The sequence below is a fragment of the Chrysochloris asiatica genome, unplaced genomic scaffold, assembly GCF_000296735.1.
Source record: "Chrysochloris asiatica unplaced genomic scaffold, ChrAsi1.0 scaffold00005, whole genome shotgun sequence".
Taxonomy (NCBI): domain Eukaryota; kingdom Metazoa; phylum Chordata; class Mammalia; order Afrosoricida; family Chrysochloridae; genus Chrysochloris; species Chrysochloris asiatica.
The window spans coordinates 4,891,359-4,917,118 of record NW_006408523.1 but is presented as its reverse complement, the minus strand read 5'-3'; the positions used below and the strand labels follow the sequence as shown (position 1 = coordinate 4,917,118).

Sequence of the window (25,760 nt, the reverse complement as noted above, 5' to 3'; positions counted from 1 at the left end):
TCTCTGTATGCAGCAGTCCACCCACTGTGCACACACACAGGACTGTGTACACAACAGCACTAGATAACTGGGATAGGGCACCTGCCCATTCTTGGAGTGCAGCAAGGACTGTCCTGGGAGAATTCACTGAAAACCGAACCCCGTCCAGCCTCCAGGCCCAATACTGCTTCTTCAGACTCCTGTTGTTCTGCAGAGAACAGTTAGCACCATTGGAAACCTTTGGGTGTGTAGCACTGCCGTTTTGATGGGGAAACCCTGCACAGGGTCACTACAGGTTGGAACTGACCCGGCGGCATGCCACCACCACCACAACCTGTGTTATAGCCCAAGTGACCGGCTCTTGTCTTCTTGGTATTTCACTCTGTGTGTTCTCTGAAGGGAAGGTTTTGGTCAACACTATACACTTGAGTTTCATCAGTGTTACTGCAAGTCAGTGTACTTCTGGCTGTCCAGTGATAGTGGTCCACTACGTGAAGAGACCGTAATATGTCTATTCTGATAAGTCTGATGGACTTCGGGTATGGCACTGTAGGATCAGCAGTGGAGTGAGAGCCCCAAGGTTGGCGGTTCAAACCCACCAGGTGCTCCTCGGAAACCTTGTACAGGGTCACTATGAGTCAGAACCTACTCGATGTCACTTCACAACAACAAGCATTCGGATAAGGAGCCCTGGCAGCGCTGTGGGTTAAGCGGTGGGCAAGGTCTGCAGTTCAAACCCACTAGCCACACTATGGGACAAAGATGAGGCTGTCGGCTCCGGTACAGATGTACAGCCTAGCAGATCCTAGGCAGGGGTGCTGTGTGCTGTGCTGAACTCAGTGGCTGTCAGCTGGTTGGCGTACTAGTGTAACAATAGGACTCTGCTGGTGCAGTGACTGAGCGCTTGGCTATTAACTGAAAGGCTCGCTGTTCAAACCCAGGAGCCACTCCATGGGAGAAGGATGATCAGTGTGTTTCTGTAAAAATATGTTGTTAGGTGCTGTTGAGTTGGTCCTGACACATAGTGACCCCATGCACAACAGAACGCAACACCGTCGGTCCTGCACCATCTGAGCAGTTGTTACACTTGAGCTCATTGCTGCCACTCTGTCAGTCCAGCTCATTGGAAGTCTTCCTCCTTTGATGACCCTCCACGTCATTAAGCATGATGCGGGTCCCACCTGACAACACATATGGAGATGAAGTCTGGCCATCCTGAATTGGCTTCTAAGGAGAGTTCTGGCTGTACTTCCTCTCACACAGGTTTGTTAGTTCTCCTGGCAGCCTGTGGTACTGTCAGTATGCTTCCCCAACACCTCTGCTCAATGCATCAGTTTTTCTCTGGTATTGGAAACCCTGTGAGGGCAGTGCAACTCCGTCCATTCAGGCTGCCCTGAGTTGACTTAATTGATAGCAATAGTTTCTCTTTTGATAACGGACATCGGGTTGTTTTCAGATGATTACTATTAGTGTGATAAAGAACTTTGATGTCAGCTTGAGGACTAGGGTGCGCCTGACCCAGGCCATTGTGTTTTCAGTAGCCTAATATGGATGCGAAAGCTGGACAGTGAATAAGGAGGATTGTAGAAGAATTGATGCCTTTGAGTTGTGGTGTTGGAGGAGAATGCTGAAAGTGCCATGGACTGCCAAAAGAACCAATAGATCTGTTTTGGAAGAAGTGCAGCCACAGCGCTCCTTGGAGGCCAGGATGGCTAAGCTTCGTCTCTCCTACTTTGGACATATTGTCCGGAGGAAACAATCATTGGAGAAGGATGTCATGCTGGGTAGGGTAGAGGGTCAGAGAAAAAGAGGAAGACCCCCAATGAGATGGATCGGCCAGGTGGCATCATTGATGGACTCAAGTGTGGCAGCGGTAGTGAGATTGGCCCAGGATCAGACATTGTTTCATTCTGCTGTGCATGGGGTCGCTATGAGTCGGTTCCGACTCGATGGCACCTGACAACAACAACAACATTGATCATTAAAGGAGCTCTGGTAGCGTAGTGGTTACAAATTGGGCTGCGAACTGCAAGGTCAGCAGTTCGAAACTATCAGCTGTTCCATGGGAGAAAGATGAAGCTTTCTGCTCCCATACAGATTTACAGCCTCGGAAACCCTGTATGAGTCAGAACCGAAATCATGACACATAACAACAACAACATTGATCATTAATTTGGTTTAAAATGAGGAGGTATTGGATTTGGAAGGAAATCCGTGTGGAAACCCCCTTTAGTAGGAGTGCTGAGTCCAGGGCAGACATTCATGTTCTGCTCATCGAGCCTGTTCTCGGTGAAGAGAGCACAGTGTCACTCTGCATTTGCCCATTAGGGCAGAGGCTGATGGTGCTAAGTTCTAGGAGGATCCAGGAAAACAAGCCTGGAGACTTTTATTTGATGGACTCAGCCAGACAGCTGTCACTGAGCCCTTCAGTTGATGCATGACGCTGTGCAGTGATGCGCTAATGGACAAAGGAGTACAGACAGAACCAAAGATGTCCTCTGGGAAGTTGGCAGAGTCTGTTAAAATGTAACCTCGAACTGCAGTGAGACGGAACTGAAGACTTGTGAGGCACAGGCACACCCCGTGGGGACGTGGGACTTAGCACAAATGATGTGTCTGGCTTTGTGTGCAGTTTCCTTCACGTGATTGGCGAGGCCTTCAGAATGTTGAGTGGTGGGACAAGGTTGTCATCGCAGACACTTGGAATGCAGCCTTTGTCTGAGCTTTGGAATGATGTCTTCTCATACCAGCTCGGCTGAGCCGGATGTGTATGCAAAATGGGCCACAGTGGCACTGCTAAGCAACTGCTAGGAGCAGGCTATGCTGGGGAGAGCAGGCAGAAGGGACGCAGCCCTGAGCCATGGGGCCCACCTGGGAAAGCCCAGCGGCAGCCAGCAGCCTACTTCACAGCTGTAAGGACTGGACAGGGTATTCTGAGTCTTAAAGGGCAGGCCACAAGCAGGGACAGACTTTAAACAGCATATACAGCTGCTTGCAAAACTGGACACATGCTCTGTCTGGAGGAGATGGCTGGCCTCAGTTGATTGTCTTTGGCCTACTCCTGAGACTGATTCAGGAAAGACGCATACACACACAGATAACACACAAAGGTGTGTCAAACACAAGTGCTCCTAGGGCTCAGATTCACTCATGTACAGGTTTGTGCCAAACAAAATGCGTGTCAGTGCGTCTCTGCAATCAGCGGACGGCTGCAGGCAAGTTCTCTCACGAATGCACTTATCTTTGTCTTGTTTCGGTGCCTTCAAAAGAAACAGAAAAGATACTTTTTGTGGCAAGGAAATTAAGTATTTTGAACTCAGGGCAAATATCAAATTAAAAAAAAACAACCAAAAACTGAAGCGCACTTATTTCCAAACCATTGAAGCTTCACCATAGGTGCAAGGGAATACTGCTCCACATCCAAATCACTTTTTAGATGGGGCAAGAATTCAAAGGAAGGTTGGGAAGACCTCAAAGATGAGTCAAGAGATGGGAGACTGTCAGCACTGATGAATGAGCAAACTGTGGTTGAAGCCCAGAGACTGGTGGGAGGAGACTGCAGGATTCCCACTGGTTTCACATTGTCTTGGGAAGCAGACATCCAGCTCCCAGAAGCTTTCTGTTTGATGCGTCAGTTACCTCAAGAGCTGATCTTGCTGCCAGTCTTTAAGCAAGATGGAAGCTAATGGAGACAATTTCATGGAACATCATAACCTAGGAGGAGTCTTGATTTTACCAATATGATTTCCAGAGCAATGTTCAATCAAAACAGTGACTTCCCAGGGGATCTGGTCAGGGGCCTGAGGTCAGCTCCCAGGGAGTCCCAAAGGTTTATCTTGAAATATTTTTGTGAAGGGCCCAGGACGATCACAAGCGCTTATTATGAAGAGAGTTTCAGGAAATGGAAAACTGCTTTGGTGAGACATGGGTCAGGAAAGTGGTGCCAGGGAATTGTCCCCATGGTGACATTGTGCCTGTCAGTCTTTAAAGTAGCGAGGGCTGTCCTAGGAGAGTTCTATTGGGGAAACTTTAACTCACCCACCCTCCAACCATTATCTGGCCCCTTTAGACCTGTTTTTGTTCCCCAAACGCAAAGAACATTTTAACAAGAACATGATTTAAGTCTGTCAAGAATGCCCAAACTGCCATTTTGATGTGGTGTAAATTAAAGACTACAAAATTTTCTTCAGGGACAAATTGTTGTTATGTGCTGTGGAGTCAGTTCCGACTCATAGCGACCTTGTACAGGGTTTCCGAGCCTTTAAATCTTTATGGAAGCAGAAAGCCTCATCTTTCTCCCGTGGAACAGCTGGTAGTTTCAAACTGCTGATCCTGAGGTTAGCAGCCCAATTAGTAACCACTACGCTCCCAGAGCTCCTTCAGGGACAAAGTAGAGAGATGGAAAGACTGCCTTCAGAAGAGTGTAGACCTAGATGGAGGAGAATTCAAGAATGATAGCTGCACACTTTGATTGGTTGTTGCTGTTATTAGGTGTCTTTAAATCCTAACTCACAGCATCCCCTTCCATCACAGAATGAAATACTGTCCGGTCCTGTGCCACCCTCGCAGTTGTTACGTTTTAGTCCATTGTTGCTGCCACTGTGCCAGCCCATCCTGTTAGGGGTCTTCGACCTCATTTTTGCTGACCCTCCACGTTACCAACCATGATGTCTTTCTCCAGGGACTAAGTCCCTGCTAACATGCCAAAAGAAAGAGATGAAGTCTGGCCATCCTGGCTTCTTAGGAGCATTCTGGCTGTACTTCTTCCAACATAGATTTATTTAGTCTTCTGACGGTCCATGGTACTTTCAGTATTCTTTGCCAACAAATATCTCTTCTACAAGTCTTCCTTATTGTCCAAATTTCACATGCATATGAGGTGATTGAAAATACCATGGCTTCCTCAGGGCATCTTAATCCTCAGTGTGACATCTTTGCTCTTTAACATTGCAAACAGATCTTTTACAAGAAGGTTTACCTAATGCATTATGTCACTTGATTTCTTGACTGTTCCTTCCAGAGTGTTGATTGTGGATCCAGTTGTCTTTGACAGTTTCAGTCTTTACTCCATTTCTGTGATGTCATTTCCTGATCCAGTTATGAAGATTTTCATTTTCCTTACATTGAGGTACAATTGATACTGAAAGCTATAGTCTTTGTTCTTCGTCAGAATTATTTTAGGTCCTTTATTTACTTACAGCAAACAAAGTTGTCATCTGTATATCATAGATTGTTAATGAGTCTTCCTCCAACCCTGAAGCCACCTCTTCATATAATCTAGTATCTCAAGAGTGTATGTTCCCCATACAGACTGAATCAATTTGGTGAAAGCATACACCCCTGGTGCACCCCTTTTATGATTTTAAACCACTTAGTGTTCCCTTGTTCTGTTTTAATGACTGCGTCAGTCTATGTGCAGGTTCCTAATGAGCACAGTTACGTGTTCTGGAATACCCATTCTTCGCAGTGTTATCTATAGCTTGTCAAGATTCATCCAGTCGAAAGCATTTGCATACTTAATAATGCACAAGTCCTGGATGGCGCTGTGGGTCAATGCTCTGTACTACAGGATTGGTTTGAATCACAAGGTTGATGGTTCAAGCTTATCAGCCACCCCTTGGAAACCCTATACAAGGTTGCTATGAGTTGGAATTGACTCCATGGCACTTAGCAACAACAACAAACATTTTTCTGGTATTCTCTGCGTTTAGCCAGATCCATCTGACGTCAGCAATGAAATCCCTTGTTTTAAATCCTGCTTGAATTTCTGGCAGCTCCCTGTTGATATACTACTGCAAACGTTTTTGAATTATCTTCAGCAAAATTTTACTTGCATGTGATATTGATGATATTGTTAGGTGATTTCCGCATTCCTTTGGGCCACCTTTCTTGGAAATGAGCACAGTTTGGGATCTCTTCCAATCAGCTGACCAGGTAGCAGCCTTCCATATTTCTTGGCATAGACGAGTGAGTACCTCCAGTGCTGCATCAGTTTGTGGAAACAGTTCAGTTGTTATTCATCTATTCCTCGAGCCTTGTTTTTCACCAATGTCTTCAGTGTTGCTTGGACTTCTTCAGTATCATGGGTTCTTGATCATATGCTACCTCTTGAAATGGTTGAGCATCAACTAATTCTTTTGGTGTAACGACTCTGTCTGGTCCATCTTCTTTTGATGCTTCCTGTATCCTTAAATATTTTGCCCAGAGAATCTTTCAGTATCTCAAGTCATGGCTTAAGTTTTTTCTTCAATTCTGTCAACTTGAGAAATTCTGAGTGTGTTTTTCCCTTTTGATTTTCTAACTCCAGATCTTTGCATATTTCATTACAACACTTGGTGTTGTTTTATCCAGCCGCCCTTTGACGTTTTTTGTTCCGCTCTTTTACTGGCTCATGTTTTCTGGTTGCTTTAGCTTCTCTATGCTCAAGAGCACGTTTCAGACATCCATTTCTTTTTTCCAGTCTTGTCTTTTTAGTGACCTTTTACTTTCTCCTGTATGATGTTCTGATGGTATCCCGTAACTCTTCTGGTTTTCGGTCTTTAGTACCTAGTGCATCGGATCTGTTTCTAGAGATGGTCTCTGAATTCAAGGGGATGTGTTCAAGGTCATAATTTGACTCTTGCTTTAATTTCTGAAACTTGTTTTAATTTTCTTCAGCTTCAGACTGAACTTGCATATGAGCAATTAATTGGTCTATTCCACAGTCTGCCCCTGGTCTTGTTCTGTCTGATGATATTGAACTTTGCCATGATGCCCTCCCACAATGTAGTCAGTCTGATTTCTGTGTATTCCATCTGGTGAGGTCCAGATGTATAATCACTTTTTTTTTTTTAATGTTTTATTGTGAATTATGTGATAGTTTACATGGGAGAATATCAGTTTTGCATTCATCCTATCGTATATCGTTTCATTGCCATGGTTACAGTCCCTTCCCTGCATCATCAACCAACCACAGGGTATACCCTGCAAGCCTGCCCCCCAGTCATCAGCACACAGCCCCTCTCCCTCTCTGGGTCTAAAGTCCCCAGCTGCTCCATCTCTCCACATCATTGTCTCTGCTTCCATCTTTGGCGTCACTGCTTCCCTGGGTAGGGTTCTGCTCTCCACTCTTTCCCTTGATGGTCCCAGGGACCTTCGCTCCTAGACTGCGAAGTCAATTACTCCCCTCCTTTTGCTACAAAATGTCTACCTTTACATTTCCAACCTCACAATCAGTCCTGATAACAGTTATTCACCATTGTATCACAAGAGCCCTAGCCGCATCTCCTTCATCAGCCCTGCCCAGACAGATTGGGTACTGCTCAGTGGAGATTCTACCTTCCTCCACACCCTCTGGATCTAGGCTCCCTCTTGAAACTTGTAAGCCAGTCACTTCTTGCCTTTGTAGTCCCCCCATTTTGGGTAGCCAATGTCCAAGTTGCCCACCCCTGCCTACTCTGTGTATGGAGGGGTGGGAATGATCCTTGCTGTAAAGATTTGTTCCCTCTTTTGAGCTACTGCATCCACAGGTGTAGGTCAGTTTCATCAAATTGTATCGGATTACTCTTTTTTTCCTTTTCTGTCTCCTTCTAGTTGAGCTCTGATCATCCAGTCATTGAAGCTAAGTCAAGTGGGTATTATCTGCAAGTGTGGGTTTTCTTATGCATATACCCTCTCTTCTCATCAGCTGGATGCTTCACTCTCCACTCTAGTCCTCTGTGGCTATGTCACTGACTCTGGGCCCGAGTCCCCAGATCTTGTCACACTGCTGGCCAATCAGGTCTCCACCTGGGTTCACAGGAGTTTATTGAATGTTGTAGGACTTAGCTCGCAGCTTCATTGCTGTTTTTCCCTCACTTCCCCTTATCGGTGACGAATGTAGTCACCAATCAGAGCATGTAGTCCCATTGAGTCTTAGTTGTAGAAGGGGGTTTGCCCTGAGGGGACTCGACCACTTGCCTTGATGTCTCCGGGGCGAGCAACTTGCTTGTTCTTGTAGTAATCCGTTGGACTGCCTTTATTGTTTTATGTTTTTCCTGTCAGTCTTTCTTTCAAGAAGTATCTTCTATTCTTCTAGCCACTCCAGGCTGGTCTCCTTGCCCTTTAAAGTGGACATTTCCCACCTCAGAAGATTCTGGAATCGGTTCAGGATTCCACCTATGGTCTTATGTAATGCAGAGGCTCCACAGGAAGCCGCCTTCACTGGGCACGTTGTAGCCCCATTTTAGATATTCCAATCAGTTATAGGCAGAAGATGGACTTACAAGCTTCCTATGGTCGTATTTCTGGCTATTCCTTTCTCTCCCCCTCAAGTGTCTACTTTATAATGGTGTGCCAGGGAAACCAAGATTCAAAAGACAGCCAAACATCTTTATATTGTTTCCCTCCTTTTGCCTATTCCAACTATGTCTCAATTCCTGTATCCCAGAGCCCCGTTGTTCCAAGGTTGTACATACATCATTATTTACCTCTGTCCCACTTAGCCCATGCAAACCTGCGTGATTGTTTTCCCGTCCGCTTTGTTCTTCTATATAGTCACCTTTTATGTTATTGAAAAATTTTGTTATGAGCTCTCCAGCATCATTTCTATCACCAGGACCATATTTTGCAACAACCGATCCTTCTTTGTTTTCAACTTTCACATTCCAATAACCAGTAATTATCAGTGCATCTTGATTGCACGTGTGGTCAGTGTCAGATTGAAGAAGTTGGTAGAATTATTCAATTTCTTCTTCATTGACTTTAGTGGGTGGTGTGTAAATTTGAATAATAGTGGTATTAACTGGTCTTCCTTGTATGCGTATGGTTGTTATCATATCACAGACGAGACATTGTACTTTAAGATGGCTCTTGAAATGTTCTTTTTGATAATGAATGTGACGCCAGTCATCTTCAATTTGTCATGCCCGGCGTAGTAAGCCATATGATTGTCTCATTCAAAATGACCGGTACCAGTCCATTTCTGCTCACTAATGTCTAGGATATCAATCTTTATCTGCTCCATTTCATTTTTGATGATTTCCAATTTTCCTGAATTCATACTTTGTACATTCCACGTTCTGATTTTTAATGAATGTTTGCAGCTGTTTCTTCTCATTTTGAGTTATGCCCCATCAGCAAATGAAGGTTCTGAAAGCTTTATTACATTCATTTCATTAAAGTTAACTCTACTTGAGGAGGCAGCTCTTCCCCAGGTGGCATTTTGAGTGCCTTTGCGCTATAGCTGACCATCATCTACTGCTGTTCAGAAGTTTTCATCTCCAGCAGTGTGTCTCACAGTGGCCTGCTGCTGCTCATAAGGTTTTCAGTGGCTAACCATTCAGAGGTGGTCTGCCACACCATCTTTCTTCCTAGTCTTAGCCTGGAAGCGCACCACTGAGACCTGGCCACCGTGGGCGACCCTGCGGGTATTTAAAATACCAGTGGCATAGCTTCCAGAAGTCACAGCAACACACAAGCCACCACAGTAGGACACACTGACAGATGAATGGTGGCATATTTTGAAATTAAAAAAGTAATTAAGTCTTCTGTGATTTTTGTAGCACTACTTTTTAACTTACTTTTATATGTTTGTGCTATTTTTAGGTTTTTGGTGTTAGTTTGGTATGATCTGATAGGTTGTTTTCTGGATCCTGGGAATTGTTTCTCATGTAAATTAATGATAATAGTTTCTTCATTTTACTTCATCTGAACTTACTAAAGGTTTCTTAGGAATGCTCTGTTTTGGGTTAGTGAATGACCCCTGTATAAGGTAGTTCCCAGCTTACCATGGTTCTGTCCCGACAACTCTGTGGTATGTTAGTTCTGATATAAGTCTCAAACCTCTTATTTATTTATTTTTTAAAGCTTTTATTGTGAATTGATAGTTTACATGGCAGAACATTAGTTTTCCCGTCGTGCACCATCAGTTAACACTTCTTGCCTCTGTTCCCTCTTTTTTTTTTTTTTATGTACACAAAAACATGCAGGAGTATATAATTGTTTAAACAACCAAAGGGCACATTTTGCTGTATGACCTGTTATTTGTCTGTGGGGATTGGCCCAAGAATGATAAACATCACTAAGTTACACGCCGCAGCATTATACGTAGTACCTGTTCCTAATGATAAGATAGTCTGAACACATCATACAGCGGGGACACTGTGTTAGGTGTACATGACACTCATGAGAGCCGGACGCCATAGGGCTGCCTTGGTTTTCCAGGATTCACAAGGCTTCCACCTTTGACAGGGTGCAGTCTTACCACTTGGTGTTGCTCTCTATTGGAATCCTGGTTTGGTGCTGCAGGATAAGTCACGGACCACAAGGTCAGCGGTTCAGACTCACCAGCCGCTCCTTGGAAGACCTATACAGGGTCACTTTGAGTCGAGACCGACTCGACGGCACTTAACAACAACAACATTGCTCTCTGTTAGTAGGCAATAGCTGAGTTTTCGTTTGGGAAAAGTGTCTGTCTCACATGAGTGCCAGTGTTTGCAGGTTTTCCTGTATATGGAGGGACTTCAGAAAGTTCATAGAAACATCCCGTTGTTTTTAATTCCAGTTTTACTTACATTTTCTGAAGCCCTCTCTCGTTTTTATGTATAAGTGTGTGTATGTGTGTTGTTAGTTTCAGATTTGTGGACTTGTAAATTTGAATGATCCTGTGATGTTTGATATATCCAAACAATGAGTAATTCCAGTCACAAATTACTTTGTATCTTTAAAGAAACATTATTGATAAGCGTTTCCATTTGTACTTTGGTTAATGAAATCTTGGTGTTTCTAATATAGAACCAAAAATAAACTTGGTTGTAAAAAATAAATTGGTAAGCTGCAAGTAAGCATAATTTGAATTCCTGTACTTTCAGCTTTGCATGCCCTTTTTTAAAGTTACTCATCCTCATTTTAGCACAGTGATAAATAAAATAATTGCTTTTCCATTACAATACTAAATTATTAAGGAGCTCTGGTAATGTAGTGGTTGCGAATTGGGCTGCTAATCCCAAGGTCAGCAGTTCGAAATTACCAGCTGTTCTGAGGGAGAAAGATGAGGCTTTCTGCTCTCTCTCGATGGCACCTAACATCGCATAATTTAATGTTGGTGCTGATTTATGCTGTGTAGTTGGCTCCGACTCATAGTGACCCTATATAGGATTTCTGAGAAGCAGCTGGTAGGTTTGAACTGCCAACCTTGTGGTTTGCAGTCCAGTGTTGACCCCACAGAATAAGTGGTGCTACCTCTGTCATCTATATGTACTTACTAATTGTATCCATTGGTGTATTTTAGAGACAAGAGCTGGTAAGACTGGTTGTGGGTATAAATTAGTAAAAGTTGGAAAATTTGAAATTTGGAATTTCTTGATTTAGTAATATTGACATATCTTTGCCTTTGATTCATTTTTAATTTTTTTTATTGTTGTTGCTAGAGCTCCACCTCAGATAAGGCGTCCCAATCGAGACATAAGACCTCTGAGGAAAGAAATGGCTGGAGTCGGAGCCCGGGGACCTGTGGGCCGAGCACATCCTACATCCAAGAGTGAAAAGCCGTCTTCCAGTAGAGACAAGGATTACCGAGCCCGAGGAAGGGACGACAAGGCAAGACCTGCTCTTCCTAAGTCACTTGAAGCCCGTGTCTTTGGGTGGCAGTATAATTTGTGTTGGCTTTTCAAGGTTCCTGGGTGTGGGATGTGGTCTTTGCAGTTTGAAGGCCCTGCTCAGTGCAGATAACCTCAGAAGCATGTGTAGAAACAAAGGCCACACACACGCACTATCATTATAACGTAGATTCTTTGTAGTGGTATTTAATGTGAAGTCAGAAAACTTGGGAAATTATTTTAGCAAGCATTCTGATTTAAATGAGCAATAAGTGAAAAACAAATAATTGTAGGAAAAAAAACTTACAAGGAGGGTTAAGAGGAGGGTTCCAAAAGTTCATGGAAAAATGGAAGGTAAAGAAAATGGAGCTTTCTAGGAGTTTTTTTTTTACAGCCCCTGGTGTATTCACAGGATAAGGTGATAGATATGATTACTGTTGTTAAAAAAAAAAAAAAAATCCTTGATTTATCTGGAGTGGAGAGTAGAATGCGGTTTTTGTTTTTTTCCTTGATGAAAAATGTTCCTTGGTTGGGGTTCATTTGTGTGTTGACTGGCTGGGATATTAATCGCTGCATAGGTAATAGTGCTGAGTGGGCATTTTCTCCTGCCCTTCCAAGCGAGCTTCGGAGCTCGAGTGGCGGCAGCCTTGCAGCCTAAGGACTTAGTCAACGTGACATGTCACATGTTGCAGTCTTCCTTTTGCTGCTGCAGTTGTAAAGTGCCATCAGGTCGGTTCTGACTCATTATGACCCTGCGTAGGATTTCCACGGAGCAGCTGTGGGGTTTCAGCTGCCGACCTTGTGGTTTGCAGTCCATTGCTGAGCCTACAGCCCCACACCAGGAGCCCTTCCTTTAATGAAGAAAAGGAAAATATGTTTTTAGTGACAGGATTTGCCATTTCCCTGGTGGTGGCATAAAGGAATGATGATGCAATTGAATTGCCACAAAGAAGTGATTTCATAGTTTGGGATTCATATGCCATCATACTTATAATGAAAATGTGACTTACTGAAATTTCCTGAGATTTTTCCATTCACCAGATAGACTCAGTGATATATTCTACCCCTCTCCCTTACCTGTTGTTGTTGTCAAGTGCCGTCGAGTCGATTCCGACCCATAGCAACCCTGTATAGGGTTTCTGAAGAGCAGCTGGTGAGCTTGAACCACCAACCTCGAGGTTCAAAGTGACTTTGCAGTCCAATACGTTAACCCACAGCACCATAAAGAAATGCCAGCTTGATCTTATCAATGTCTAAATATCTGCAAGGTCTAGAAAGGTGGTCCATTTTGGGTTCTTATATACCAATTGAAATTACAAGTAGTAGAAATATTCACATATTGTATTAAATATGTGGACATTCCCTACCTGTTAATGTAAATAAGTTATAACTTCATTAGAAGTACGTATTGTGGCCTGAAGGTCATGTCTGATCCTGAATCCCTGACTCAGAAGACAACGCTGCATCACCAGCCCTGTCTGTCTGTCTGTCTGTTACGCTGTGGTGGCTTGGGTATTGCTCTTATGCTGGACACGACACTGCAGTGGTGCAGACAGGTTTCCATGGCTCTTTTAGACTAAGACAGACTAGAAAGGCGATGTACTTCTGAAAATTAACCAATGAAAATCTTCGGATAGTAACAGACCATTGTCTAATACAGTGGTGGACTACGGCCTCCCAGGTTGAAGGGCACTCACTGAAGCCACCTTCTCACAGAAGAGTCAGCCTTAATGATGGTCATGGACTAAAGCCTATGGAACTGTCATTCACTGATGTGGCGTTTATTAGTTGTTGGAATGAGGCCTGCACAGTGTAGGAGTTAAGGAACATTGGAAGGCATCCAGAATGAAACGAAGTACTTTGAAGATAACTATTCTAGGCATTAGTGAGCTGAACTGGACTGATAGTAGCCATTTTGGGTCCAGCAATCATTTGACAGAGCTTCAGAAAATTTGCAGAAAAATGGAATTACAATTAAATTTTTTCATGAGCTTTTGGAAGCTTCCTCATGTGGTCTCCTATGCTTGGAACAATACATTGATGAGAAACAGGGTTGTCTGTTCCTTAAAAGGAACACTTCCAGATTTATGCTGAAGTGCAACGTCATCGGTGATAGGTTACTATCCATGCAATAACAAGCAGACTAGCTAATATGATGATGTATGCAATGACCACAATTTCCAAAAAATAAAGGCATGAAAGATTTTTCTGACCTACTACAGTCTGAGAAGTCTTGGTGTGGCACTGTTGGATAAGCACTGGATTGCTAGGATAAGCATAGGATCGCTGTGAGCGACAACAACCACTGCAGCCTGAAATTGATTTAACGTGTAATCAAGATGCATTAATAATTACTGGTGATTAGAATGTGAAAGGTGGAAAAAAGAAGGATCTGTAGTTTGACAATACAGCTGTGGAGATAGATGCATGAGAAATCACGGTAGAATTTTGCAAGACCAATGACTTACTCATCAGAAATACTTTTTTGGTCCTTGAACAACACAATTGATAATTATAGACATTGACCTTGCTGAGGGTTTACACAGGAGCCAGAAAGACTACAACTGTGGAAAGAGATGATGGATCAGTTGAGACAAAGCCAGAGGCCAAATGTGGAATACCCCATCAATCGCTTGTTTGCAAGTTCAGGTTGAAGCTGAAGAAAATCAAACCAAGTTCATGAGATTTAAAATAAAACCTTCGGTTCATCACACTTGAATTGAGAGATCATCTCAAGAATAGATCTGACACACTGGACACTAATTGTTAAAGATCAGAAGAGTTGTGGGATGACCCTCAAGGACATCATTACATGAAGAAAGTGAAAGGTCGTTAAAAAGACAGGAAAGAAGGAAAAGACTAAAAGGGATTCCAGAAGAGACTGGAACTTGTTCTAAGTGCAGAGTCACTAACATGAACAGAAGAAATGATGTTTTAAAAGAGCCCAACAGAAGATTTCAGGGACAGCTAAAGATGAAGATCAAAGAGCACAGCCTTCGATATGGATTACATCTCAATGTCAAGAAAACAAAAATCCTCACCACTGGACCAATAAACAACATTCTTATCAATGGAGAAAAGATTGAAGTTGTCAAGGACTTCATTCTTCTTGGATCAACTATCAACACTCGCGGAAGTAGCAGTCAAGAGATCAGATGACATATTGGCATTAAGCAAATGTTCTGCACAGGACCTTTTTAAAGTATTGAAGAGCAGAGATGTCAGCTCGAGGACTAGGATGCGCCTGACCCAAGCCATGGTATTTTCAATAGCCTCATATGAATGCAAAAGCTGGACAGTGAATAAGGAAGATCGTAGAAGAACTGATGCCTTTGAGTTGTGGTGTTGGAGGAGAATACTGAAAGTGCCATCGACTGTCAAAAGAACCAATAGATCCATTTTGGAAGAAGTGCAGTCAGAGTGCTCGTTGGAGGCCAAGATGGCTAAGTTTCATCTCTCATACTTTGGACATATTGTCTGGAGGAAACAGGCGCTGGAGAAGGATGTCATGCTGGTTTAGGTGGAGGGTCAGAGAAAAAGAGGAAGACCCCTAACGAGATGGATTGGCCAGGTGGCAGCATTGATGGACTCAGGTGTGGCAGCGGTAGTGAGGTTGGCCCAGGATCGGACATTGTTTCGTTCTGCTGTGCATGGGGGTCACTATGAGTCGGTTCTGACTCGATGGCATCTGACAACAACAACAAAAGATGACATGGTAAATGTATCACAATCAGCACAAAATTGGAGTTAGAAAAGCAGAAGGGAAGAACACAGTCTGTGCTTCTCAAGCCGAAGAGAAGACGTCAGCCTCATGTTGCAATACCAGAGAATTCTGTGGGCAAATAATTGAATGGCATAGAAAGCATCAAAAGAAGATTATAGAAATTGAATCAGTGTACCTGAAAGAACTGGTCATCATTCAACCCTTTCAGGAGGTAGCATATGATCAAGAACTGTTGGTACTACAGGAAGAAGCCCATTGGCAAACAACCTAGGCTCCAGGACTTGACAGAGTTTCAGCTGAGGTGCTCAAACAAGTGGGTGCAATGCCAGAAGCACTCACTCTAGTGTAAATCAAGAACTTTGGAAGACGGCTGCCTGACTGAATGGAAGAGGCCCACGTTTGTGCTCATTTCAAAGAAAGGGGACCAAATGGGCTTTATTGAACTATATCATTAATATCACATGCTAGCAAAAGTTTGACGAGAATTAAAAAATGGCTCCAGCTGTGTATTGACAGGAAGTGCCAGAAATTAATGCTGGATTCAGCAGAGTACATGGAATGAGGGATATCATTGCTGATGTCAGATGGATCTTGGTTGAAAGCAGACTTTCAGGATGATGTTTGCCTATGTGTGTTGATTACATGAAGGCATCCAAATGCGTGGATCATAGCAAATTATGGATGACATTTTCAAGAATGGAAATCCAGACACACAACCGTGCTCGTGTGGAATCTGTACGTGAATTCAGAGACAGTTGTTTGAACAGAACAAGGAATTACTGTGCAGTTAAAAATCGGAAAAGGTATGTTATTTGGGTTATATTCTTTCACCATATTTGGTATGTATTCTGAAGACATGCTAAATGCCATACATCCTTTGATATCTTAACTGTTGCTTCCATGTGCGTTAATTGGTGATCCAAGTAGATGAATACCTTTGACAACTCCATTTTCTTTTCCATTTATCATCATGTTTGATGTTGGTCCAGTGGTGAGGATTTTCAGTCTCTTCATGCTTGTGTGCTATCGTCTTGGATCTTCATCACTAAGTGCTTTAATTTATCTCAAGGTTGTTATCAGCTGCAGAATCCTGGGTTGTAAACGAGCCAGCCCCAATCCTGACGCAACACTCTTTAACATTCTCATAGACTCTGGCACCTTTGGAATTGTCTCTAAAATTCTGAAAAGCAAAGATGTCATTTTGATGACTGAGGTGCTTTTGAGCCAGTCCAGGGTCCTTGAGTCACGACACATGCATGCGAAAGCTGAACGACAAAGATGGAGGGCAGAAGGCATGGCCATGTAATGTGATGTTGGGAGGAAAATGTGAAACAAAACTCAAAATCACAAACAGGACCAGGCTTACTGGTCAGACAGAGGCTGGCTGAACCCTTGAGACAATGGCTTCAAGCCTGGAACTGAATTCACCCCTGTGGTTCAGCTGTCAGTGCAGCTGGACAGACTTACATAGTGCACTCCTTAACTGGTGGTGGAGGAGAATATTCAGGTACATGGACTGTGTTGGAAGAAGTACAGCCAGAATGCTCCTTAGAAGTTAAGATGGCCAATCCATTTCATTGGAGGAAGACCCCCAATGAGAGGCAGTGGGCTCAAGCGTAGCAGCAATTGTGAGGATGGCACAGGACCGGGCAGTGGTTTCGTTCTGTTGTGCAGAAGGTCGCTGTGAGTCACCACCTAACTCAGTGGCACGTAACAACAGTAACACTGTTAGCTCCCAGATGGAGATGAGCAGGCAGGAAGGGGCAGGGACAGCAGGGAGAAAGTGAGGACACTGCTATTACATTGTGGGGACTGCAGTCAATGTCATGACACAAAACGTGTGTGAAGTGTTGACTGGAAAACCAGTTTACTCTGTAAACTTTCACCCAAATCACAATAAAAAGTTGTACACACACACACACACACACACACACACACACACACATATAAAGCGATTACAGCCTTGGAGCACTTGCACTCTGTCCTGTGCGGTTGTCATGAGTCACAATCAATTTGAAGGTAACAGAGTTGAAAAGCTACTTAAGTGCTGGCACTGTGAGTTAATGCGCTGGCCTGCAAAGTCAGTTTGAACTGCAAGGTTCAAAGCTCACCAGCGGCTCCTAGGAAAGCCTGTTCAGGGTCACTATGGGTCAGAACCAACTCAAAGGCACTTAACAACAACAACAACAAAGTGAAATTTACTTAAAATGAAGAACACACTTTCAGAGAAAAACCAGGCGGTTGCCTGCATGTGATGACCAGAAAACTGCAACAGAAAATGATGACAAGGAGGACTTTGGCTTTTTAATAAAAGATAAAATAGAGGTTTTCCCCAAGGTTAGAGAGTAACGGATGGAGTCTGGGCTTGCCATTTTGTAGTCCAAGACAAAGCTCTCTCTACTTTCGGTTTTTATGTTCTGTAGTATGCCTGCTTAAACGACACTCAGTATCTGGATTGGATTTGAAACAAGAGTCTCAGAGCAGTGCTCTCGATGTTGATTTTTCAGTGTGATTCTTCAGTAAAGAACTAAACCATCAGGGAGCATTTGTTTAATGTTAAAAATTTTCTGGAGATTGTAAATGGTCTTTCATTCATTAAGTTTTCAAAAAATTTTCTGAAATTTTGTTTTTCTTTCATTGACATGCAAAGTACTGAGAATGATGTTGGAAAGTAAGCCCTTTATTTTATAAAAAGAACTTTACAGTCACTTGAAAATAAAAGGTACTTTCTTTGAGTCACTATAGAAACAAAAGGGTCTACAATGTTTAAAAAAAGAAAGCTAACTCCTAGGTTTGAACCCTCATTTGAACTTGAAAGGTGTCTTTGGCTTAGCTCTCCTTATTGTAAGCTTTGAGATATTCATCAGGATTCTCGACTCCCTTTGGAGTCCTGGTGTGGCACTGTAGGATAAGCCTGGGACAGCAAGGTCGGTGGTTCAAACCCACCAGCCGTCCCTCAGAAATGCTATACAGGGTCACTATGAGTCAGAACTGACTTGATGGCACTTAACAACAACAACAACTGCTTGCTTTTAGGAAAGCTCACTGAAGGCTGTGGTGGGGTTTGGTGTGGATTAATGAAACCCACTGATGGATACCCACTTCCCATGAAAGTAAAAAATTTGAGTGTTGGGAGGCTCCTCAGAAATACTCGCCTAAATGTTTTTAAAGTCAGTTTTGAGTGTTATAACCATCTGGGGAAAACACAAAGTTAGAAGACTAGGAAACTCAGAGTGTATTATTCATAGTTAGGATAGTATTCTTTTGGGGGAAAAATGATGTATTAAAAACTTTGGTTCTATAAACACATGGCTGCGTATACAAGGAAGTTTCAAAAAATTTGTGGAAAAAATGCCATCATCTTTTAAGGTCTTAGGGGATAAGCCATCCAGGTGGTCCTCTGCATTGCGCACACCGCCCCAGCACTAGGCCCGTCTGTCCTGTGTCCTTCCTGCCCAACCCTGGAGAGTTCAAGTTGAGTCGTGTTCTGATTTACCTGTGAAGAAGCTGAAGATTGCAGGTCAGTGGTGGAGCTGGATTTGAACCCTACTTCTGAAACCTGGGGTTTAGTCCTCCTGCTGTACAGTTTTATTTAAAAATGCTTATTACTGCATTGTTTGAATGCGTCCCGAGTACCTTCTGTTTCTGAGAGTGATCACATCTTTTTCCCTCTTTAATTGGCATCTACTAGGTCTGGGCTGAAGTGGCAGGTTTCCCCGAGACCCCATCAGGTGGTCTGCTGGTTCTGCCCTGGCACCTCTCCCTCCCACCGAGGCCCTCAGGTCAGGTCCTTTAGGAAGCCTGTTTGTACCTGTGTATTTGGCACGCCTTTATGAAGTGTGGGAGGAGACATGGTGGCTCTGTAGGATACGCGCTGGACTGCTAACCACAAGGTCGGTGGTTCAAACCCACCAGCCGCTCCTCGGGAGGAAGATGAGGCTGTCTGCTCCCATAAAGATCGATAGTTTTGGAAACTTTATATAGGCTCTCCATAAGTTCAAACCAACTTGATGGCAGTGGGCTTACGAAGTGTGTACTTAGTTCTGACTGCGCATCTTCTTGGTGCTGGAAATAACAGCTGTTGTCAGTGGTCCTTATCCTCAAGGTGAGTGTTGGCTCATTGATAAGAGGGAATCAGGAATAGATTAACCTTCACAGCTACATTTTGCGGTTTTACTTGAATGCATGTTGGGGAGTTTAGTTTATTATTATTCAGCTCTTTAGTGTAGACAGTGTAAGTGGAAACAATAAATAAGTGTTTTTATTTATGAAAATGGAATGTTGTTGTTGTTAGATGCCATTGGGTTGATTTCACCTCCTAGCTACCCCAGGCCCGAGAGATCCCGTACCATCTTCACAGCGGTTGTTACCGTGAGCCCATTGCTGTTGTCATTGTATCAGTCCATCTCGTGGGGGCCTTCCTCTGTTTTTTGCTCACCATCCACTTTACCAAGCATGGTGGTCCTTCTCCTGGGACTGATCCTTCTTGAGAACATGTCCGAAGTATGAGAGATGAAGTCTTGCCTTCTCGGCTTTTAAAGAACATTTTGGCTGTACTTCTTCCAAAACAGATTGGTTTGTTCTTCTGGCAGTCCATGGCACTTTTAATATTTCCCTGTAGCACCATAACTCAAAACATCAGTTCTTCTACAGTCTTCCTTATTTGTTGTCCAACTTACACGTGCATATGAGACTATTGAAAATACCAGGGCTTGGGTCAGGTGCACCTTAGTCCTCAAACTGACATCTTTGCTCTTGAATACTTTAATGAGGTCTCATTCCACAGATTTGTGTAACGCAATAATATGTCATTAGGCAAATGGATTTCTTGACTCCTGCTTCCATGAGTGTTGATTGTGGATCCACACAAAATGAAGTCTTTGACAATTTGTATCTTTTTCTCCATTTGTCGTGATGCTATTGACTGGTCCAGTGGTGAGGATTTTTGTTTTCTTTACATTGAGATGCAACTCATACTGATGGTAGCGAAAAACGTGATTGTGCTAAAACCAAAAAGAAATTGAGTTCCGAAAATTCTTAATTCTTACGTAGTTTTAAAACCGTAGTTTTATGGTTGATTACCTCTCAGTGAAATGAGGACTGCTTCATTTATGATTTCACAATTGAATTCTTCAACTGCAACATTTTATGCTTTTAAATAGAATTCAGATTAAAGTAGGGCTAATTATGTGCATAGAATGTTTGTTTAAAGTGCCTTCACTTCTAGGACTTGGTTTCATTACCTCATGTAGTAGATGACCATTTGTAATCCTTTCCTTCTCCTTGGTGATAGATCTAGGGGCGTCCCTCATGGGGAGCTGCAGAGGAACTAGACTGAGGTGTCCTTTCAGGGGCTGTGGATGATGGTTCTACAGATGAACAATAAAACTGTTTGAAAAGCTTTTATCGTAGAAAATGTACAAATTATGAGTACAGTCGCATGAATGATAATCATAGAACTAGTGGTTTGCTGGTAAACTATATATAGTCACATGCACATTCTGAAATAACTACTTAAACATGGGCTGTTAATGTGTTGCACTCTAGAATAGGCACTGAACTGTGAACTCCAGGGTTGGCAGTTCAAACCCATCAGCTGCTCCTTGGAAGCGCTATACAGCCTGCTATGACTCAGTGGCACTTAACAACAACAATCCATGCCCATATGCAGATTTATTACAAATTGGGCTGAAACAGGAATGAAATTGATCAAACACTCTGGAAATGTCACAGAGCTAGTGGGTGCTCACAGAAGGCTTCTGCTGATTTTGGCTGTACTCATGTATCCTCGGAGTTGTGGTGTGGCACTGGAGGATAAGCACTGGACCACAAGTCAGCAGTTCGTACTCAGCAGTTGCTCCTCGGAAACACTATACAGGGTCGCTATTAGTCAGAACCGACTCGATGGCACAACAGTAACAGCACCTAGTCCTAGCCAAGCCACGGCTGCAGTTGGTGGATAGACACAGTTCTGATGAGTGGTGGGTAAAAGTCTTGTTTCCATCAATACGTAGGATGAAGTGAGACAGCAGAAGCATATATTGGAACTTCACTGGTTCATCAGTAAGATGAACAACTTCTCTGATGAATTAGATTGTTAATTGTCATCAAGTCAGTTTTGACTCATAGCCACCCTGCATAGGGTTTCCGAGGAGCGACTGGTGGGCTTGAACCACCAGCCTTGGGGTTAGCAGGCCAGTGCTTATCCTACAGCGCCACACAGTAGCTTTCAAATACCAGAAGAATATTTCCTAAGTTTTTAAAACACTGTTTACATTGTAAGAACTGCAGAAATGATGTGCAAGGCAGTCAGCCAAACATTAAGCCAAGTCCTGATCTGTAACGTTTAGAGACGCTTCTTTGGCGGATAATGAACCAGTGAGAAAAAGACCAGGAAAGTTGTTCCCAGAATTTTGTGTTTTTTAGCTTTATATTGTGGATCAGGTGAAGGTATACAGACCAGATCAGTGTTCTGTTTAACAACTCAGACACATTTTGTTTCATCTCATTGATTGCGACCCCTTCAGTGTAACCTCACGTATTCATTTCCTCCCTGTGTTTACCTGTTTCCATTCCTTCTTCCTTCCTAACCCTCTGAACTTTATCCTTTTGATCTCAGATGGTTGATTATTCTAAGGACTGTATCCCTCACTATAGGGTTGTTGTTCCTTTATAGACCTGTTTGGTTGAAAATTGAGCTCTGGGTGTGAGCTCAGGGGTTTCTAGACCTGAAGGGTGACTAAGGGGTTCCACCAGTCTCTGTCTGACCAGTAAGTCTGGTCTTTTTTATGGTTTTGTGTTTTGTTCCACATTTTTCGCCCAGTCTATGCATTTGAATTGTGGTGTTGGTGAAGAATATGCAAAGTACCATGGACTGCCAGAAGAACAAACAAATCTGTCTTGCAAGAAGTGCAGCCAGATGCTTCATGAAAGAGAGGCTGGCGAGACTTCCTCTCATGCCCTGTGGACGTGTTGTCAGGAGGGAACATCTTTGTTAGAGGCCATCATGCTTTTCCAGAAAGTCGAGGAGAGTCAATGAGATGATTGACGCAGCGGTCACCACAGTGGCGTCAAACAAGACAATGCTTGTGAGGACGGCGTAGGACCAGGCAGTGTTTCCTTCTGTTGTGCTTGGGGGTTCTCAATGAGTCAGAACCACCTGACAGCACCTGCCAACAATGACTACTAGACAAACTTGAGTGAGTGTGAAGCCGTGCATTTCCCTCTTCTGACTGAACCTTTTGTTGACCTCAGGAGAGGGCCGCTAGAAGACCTTCGTTCTGTTCCCTCTTTCCAGATGTAAGCTTAGGGCTGGGACTCGCGATGACACGGGACAGTGACTGAGGGTGGACGCTCCAGGGAGGTCCGTGGCTCTGCTGCTGACATTTGCCCTGTGGCTTGAACTGTCTTGGGGAACCGAGTGTGTTTCATGGAAAGCTCTTCAGAGCAGAAGACGTTTTGGCAGAACTTCATAGAAAACGTAGTGTATAAATCATGTTTAAAGCCACCACATTATTAAATAAAAATTGGGGGATCAAGCATGCTGCTTTAATGGTCATAATAATACTGTTTGGAAATGCCCTTGAATCACTTTCTGATGTGATTCAAGAAGCGTGTTGGTAGGAAACCCTGGTTTCTGAGGGGGTACTTGTGGGAAAAGGTGCCTTCAGAGGTCATCGCTGAGCCCCAGCTCTTTCCTCCTTTGCAGCCTCTTTCTTGGAAGCTTTAGGCGACCAGTCAAACCCACTAACCATTTTGTGTGTACTAAACCCTAAGGGACAGTTCTGCTCTTTCCTGCAGGGTCACTGTGAGTTGGAATTGACCAGCTGTCATGAGCAGTGGGTTTGGGGGAGACAGTGAGAGTTGGGGTAACTCGGCCAGGCTTATAGCAGTCGGATGCTGTGGAAAGGCCGTGGGCTCCAGGAGTTAGGAAGACCGTGAGAGACCCTCTGCGCTGCCTGGATTCTGCTCCCTAACCTTCCGCATTTCTGTTTTCTTAGCTCTACAAATCAGTACCATTGTCAGTAGTAAAGGAGACCATGCCTGTGAGGTTTTTTGATTCTCAGTAAATGAGTTTTCTGTTTTCCTCTCCACCACCATTCTGGATGGAGTCCTCGTGTGGTGCTGTGGGTTAATGCGCTGAACTGCAAGGTTGGTTTGAACCACAAGGTCAGTGGTTCAAGCTCACCAGCTGCTCCTCGGAAACACTATTCAGCGTCGCTGTGAGTGGGAACCTACTCATCGGCACTTAACAACAACAACAACATTATTCTGGGTAGTGTCTGGGTGTGCACCACAAATTAGGGGTGTTTCCCAATCTGTTAGCATTGGACTAAAAATCTAGCTAGGGTTATTTCCGTCTTAACCTGCAGTCATCCCTCCAAAATGTAAATTTGAAGACATTTATAGTAAATTTGAGCAGTTCATTCTTCTCCCCCCCCTCAAGTTTTTTTAAATCTTAATTTGATCCTACACATTAAAAAAAATGTGTTGAGAATGTACACAGCAAAGTACACCCGTTCAAAGCAGTTCATCCATTTTTGATGGATTGGACATAGTATGGTGGCAGTTTGGGATAAACAGAAAATATTATCCTAAAATAACGAAACATTTTATAAGTGATTGTACTATTTTGAAAGCTTACTGATGTTAATTTAAATGACCGATCCTATTAATAGTAGTAGTATTACAATTACCCTGTTATTGATTTGTGCTTCTTGTTACTCCTGTTCCCAGGGAAGGAAGAATATGCAAGATGGCGCAAGTGATGGAGAAATTCCACACTTTGACAGTGCTGGGTACGACAAGGATCTGGTGGAAGCTCTGGAGAGAGACATTGTATCGAGAAACCTAAGTATTCATTGGTTAGTGCCCATCATACCATTAAATTAGAACACAGAAGAAAGCCAGCTATAGGGTGACTTGGTATGAGTGTCGATATCTCTTAGTCTCCTGCTTGTGGCTTCGTGACAGGGCAGTTCTTGTGATAAAATCTAACCACGGGCAGCTAAAATGGTCATTTGATGCCGACATGGCTGACAAAGTGGTTGATTGACGAGTATGTGTTAATTAAGGTCTTCACTATGTTCCCACCAACCGTTCTCAGCAGTAAGACTTAGAATAATGCTCTTAGTGGATGAATAATTTCTCAAGTTTTACCAAAAAATAAAGAGGCAGTTATTAGTGTGGCCCAAACCCCACAGGTGTCCCTGAGTAAACATCATGGGACTGTGTTGTTTTTCACAAAGGGCTGACATTGCTGATTTGGAAGAAGCGAAGAAGCTACTGAGGGAAGCCGTTGTTCTTCCTATGTGGATGCCTGACTTTTTCAAAGGGATTCGAAGGCCTTGGAAGGTGAGAATTGTGGGAAAATCCTATCAGAAAGTTGTCTCGGTGCAGTTTTTTTGTATAGTTAGCAGAGTTTGTCAAGGTCCTGGCAGCTGTGTACAGAGCATAAAGACCTGGGTTTGAATTGGTGCTTGAGGTGTGCTGCCTTGGCCTTGCAGGAAACATGGGCTGGGGGATTGAAACCACAGTCTGCAGTTAGAGCCATTGCCTTTGGGGTGTGCTGAACTAGAGATTCCATTTGAAGACTTTTCTAGATGTCTGTTTCTGTATATAAAAATTTAACAAGCAAGGCAGACAGTGCTAGTACATAGTCTCCTAGGTTAAGTGTTTGTCAAATAAATACCTTCCTAAAAGTTGGCATATTGTTCACTAGTCGTTAACTGTTTTGATCACCTGAAAACCCAGATCAAACAAGCCCCTGCCATCCAGTCAGCTCTGACTCACAGTGACCCTTTAAATCTTTACAGAAGTAGGCATCTACCTCTTTATTCTGAGGATTGGCTGGTGGCTTTGAACTGCTGACCTTGCAGTTAGTAGCCCAAGGCCAACTTTGATCAGCACCTGGTGCAGTGCTCAGATCATCATCAGAATGTTTGTTTCTTTCTAGGTTAGAGTTTAAAGCCCCTCAAGACTAGTTCCTTCTAAGTCCAGTGTTTTGTTTTTTCAATTTCACAAGCATTTAATATACAAACTTTTGGACTCAAATTCACTGTCATCAAGTCGATTCTGACCCATAGCAACCCTGCAAAGGGTCCCCGAGGCTGTAAATCTATATGGGAGCAGAAAGCCTCATCTGTGTCCTGAGGAGCTGCTGGTGGATAGGAACTGCTGGAAGTCCAGTGTTTTTGTTCTAAGGTGTTAGTTAGATGGTGACTTTGAAAGCCTTGCCAGCTGCCTGTGACTTTTTTTGTTGTTGTCGTCACCACAGGCAGAGTTTTCATTGACTTCAACTTTTACTAGTTGCTATCCAATCCACTCTGATTCATGGCACCCCCGTGTGTGTCAGAGGAGAACTGTGCTCACAGGATGTTCAGTGGATGAGTTTTCTTAAGTAGATTTCACTCATGGTGTCCCCGTGTGTGTCAGAGTAGAACTGTGCTCCACAGGGTTCTCAGTGGATGAGTTTTCATAAGTAGATTCCACTCATGGCGCCC

At 43.4% G+C, this 25,760-nt stretch overlaps 1 protein-coding gene across 1 annotated transcript in view; it reads left to right on the top strand.

The window, feature by feature from the left end:
• The window catches only part of KATNAL1 (katanin p60 subunit A-like 1), a 64,003-nt gene that overhangs the window by 29,819 nt on the left and 8,424 nt on the right, over positions 1–25,760 (top strand). Inside the window, exons 4-6 of the mRNA XM_006832045.1 lie at positions 11,367–11,535; positions 23,995–24,122; positions 24,507–24,612. Of these exons, the coding sequence (XP_006832108.1) occupies positions 11,367–11,535; positions 23,995–24,122; positions 24,507–24,612 (403 nt within the window). The remainder of the gene's footprint in view (positions 1–11,366; positions 11,536–23,994; positions 24,123–24,506; positions 24,613–25,760) is intronic.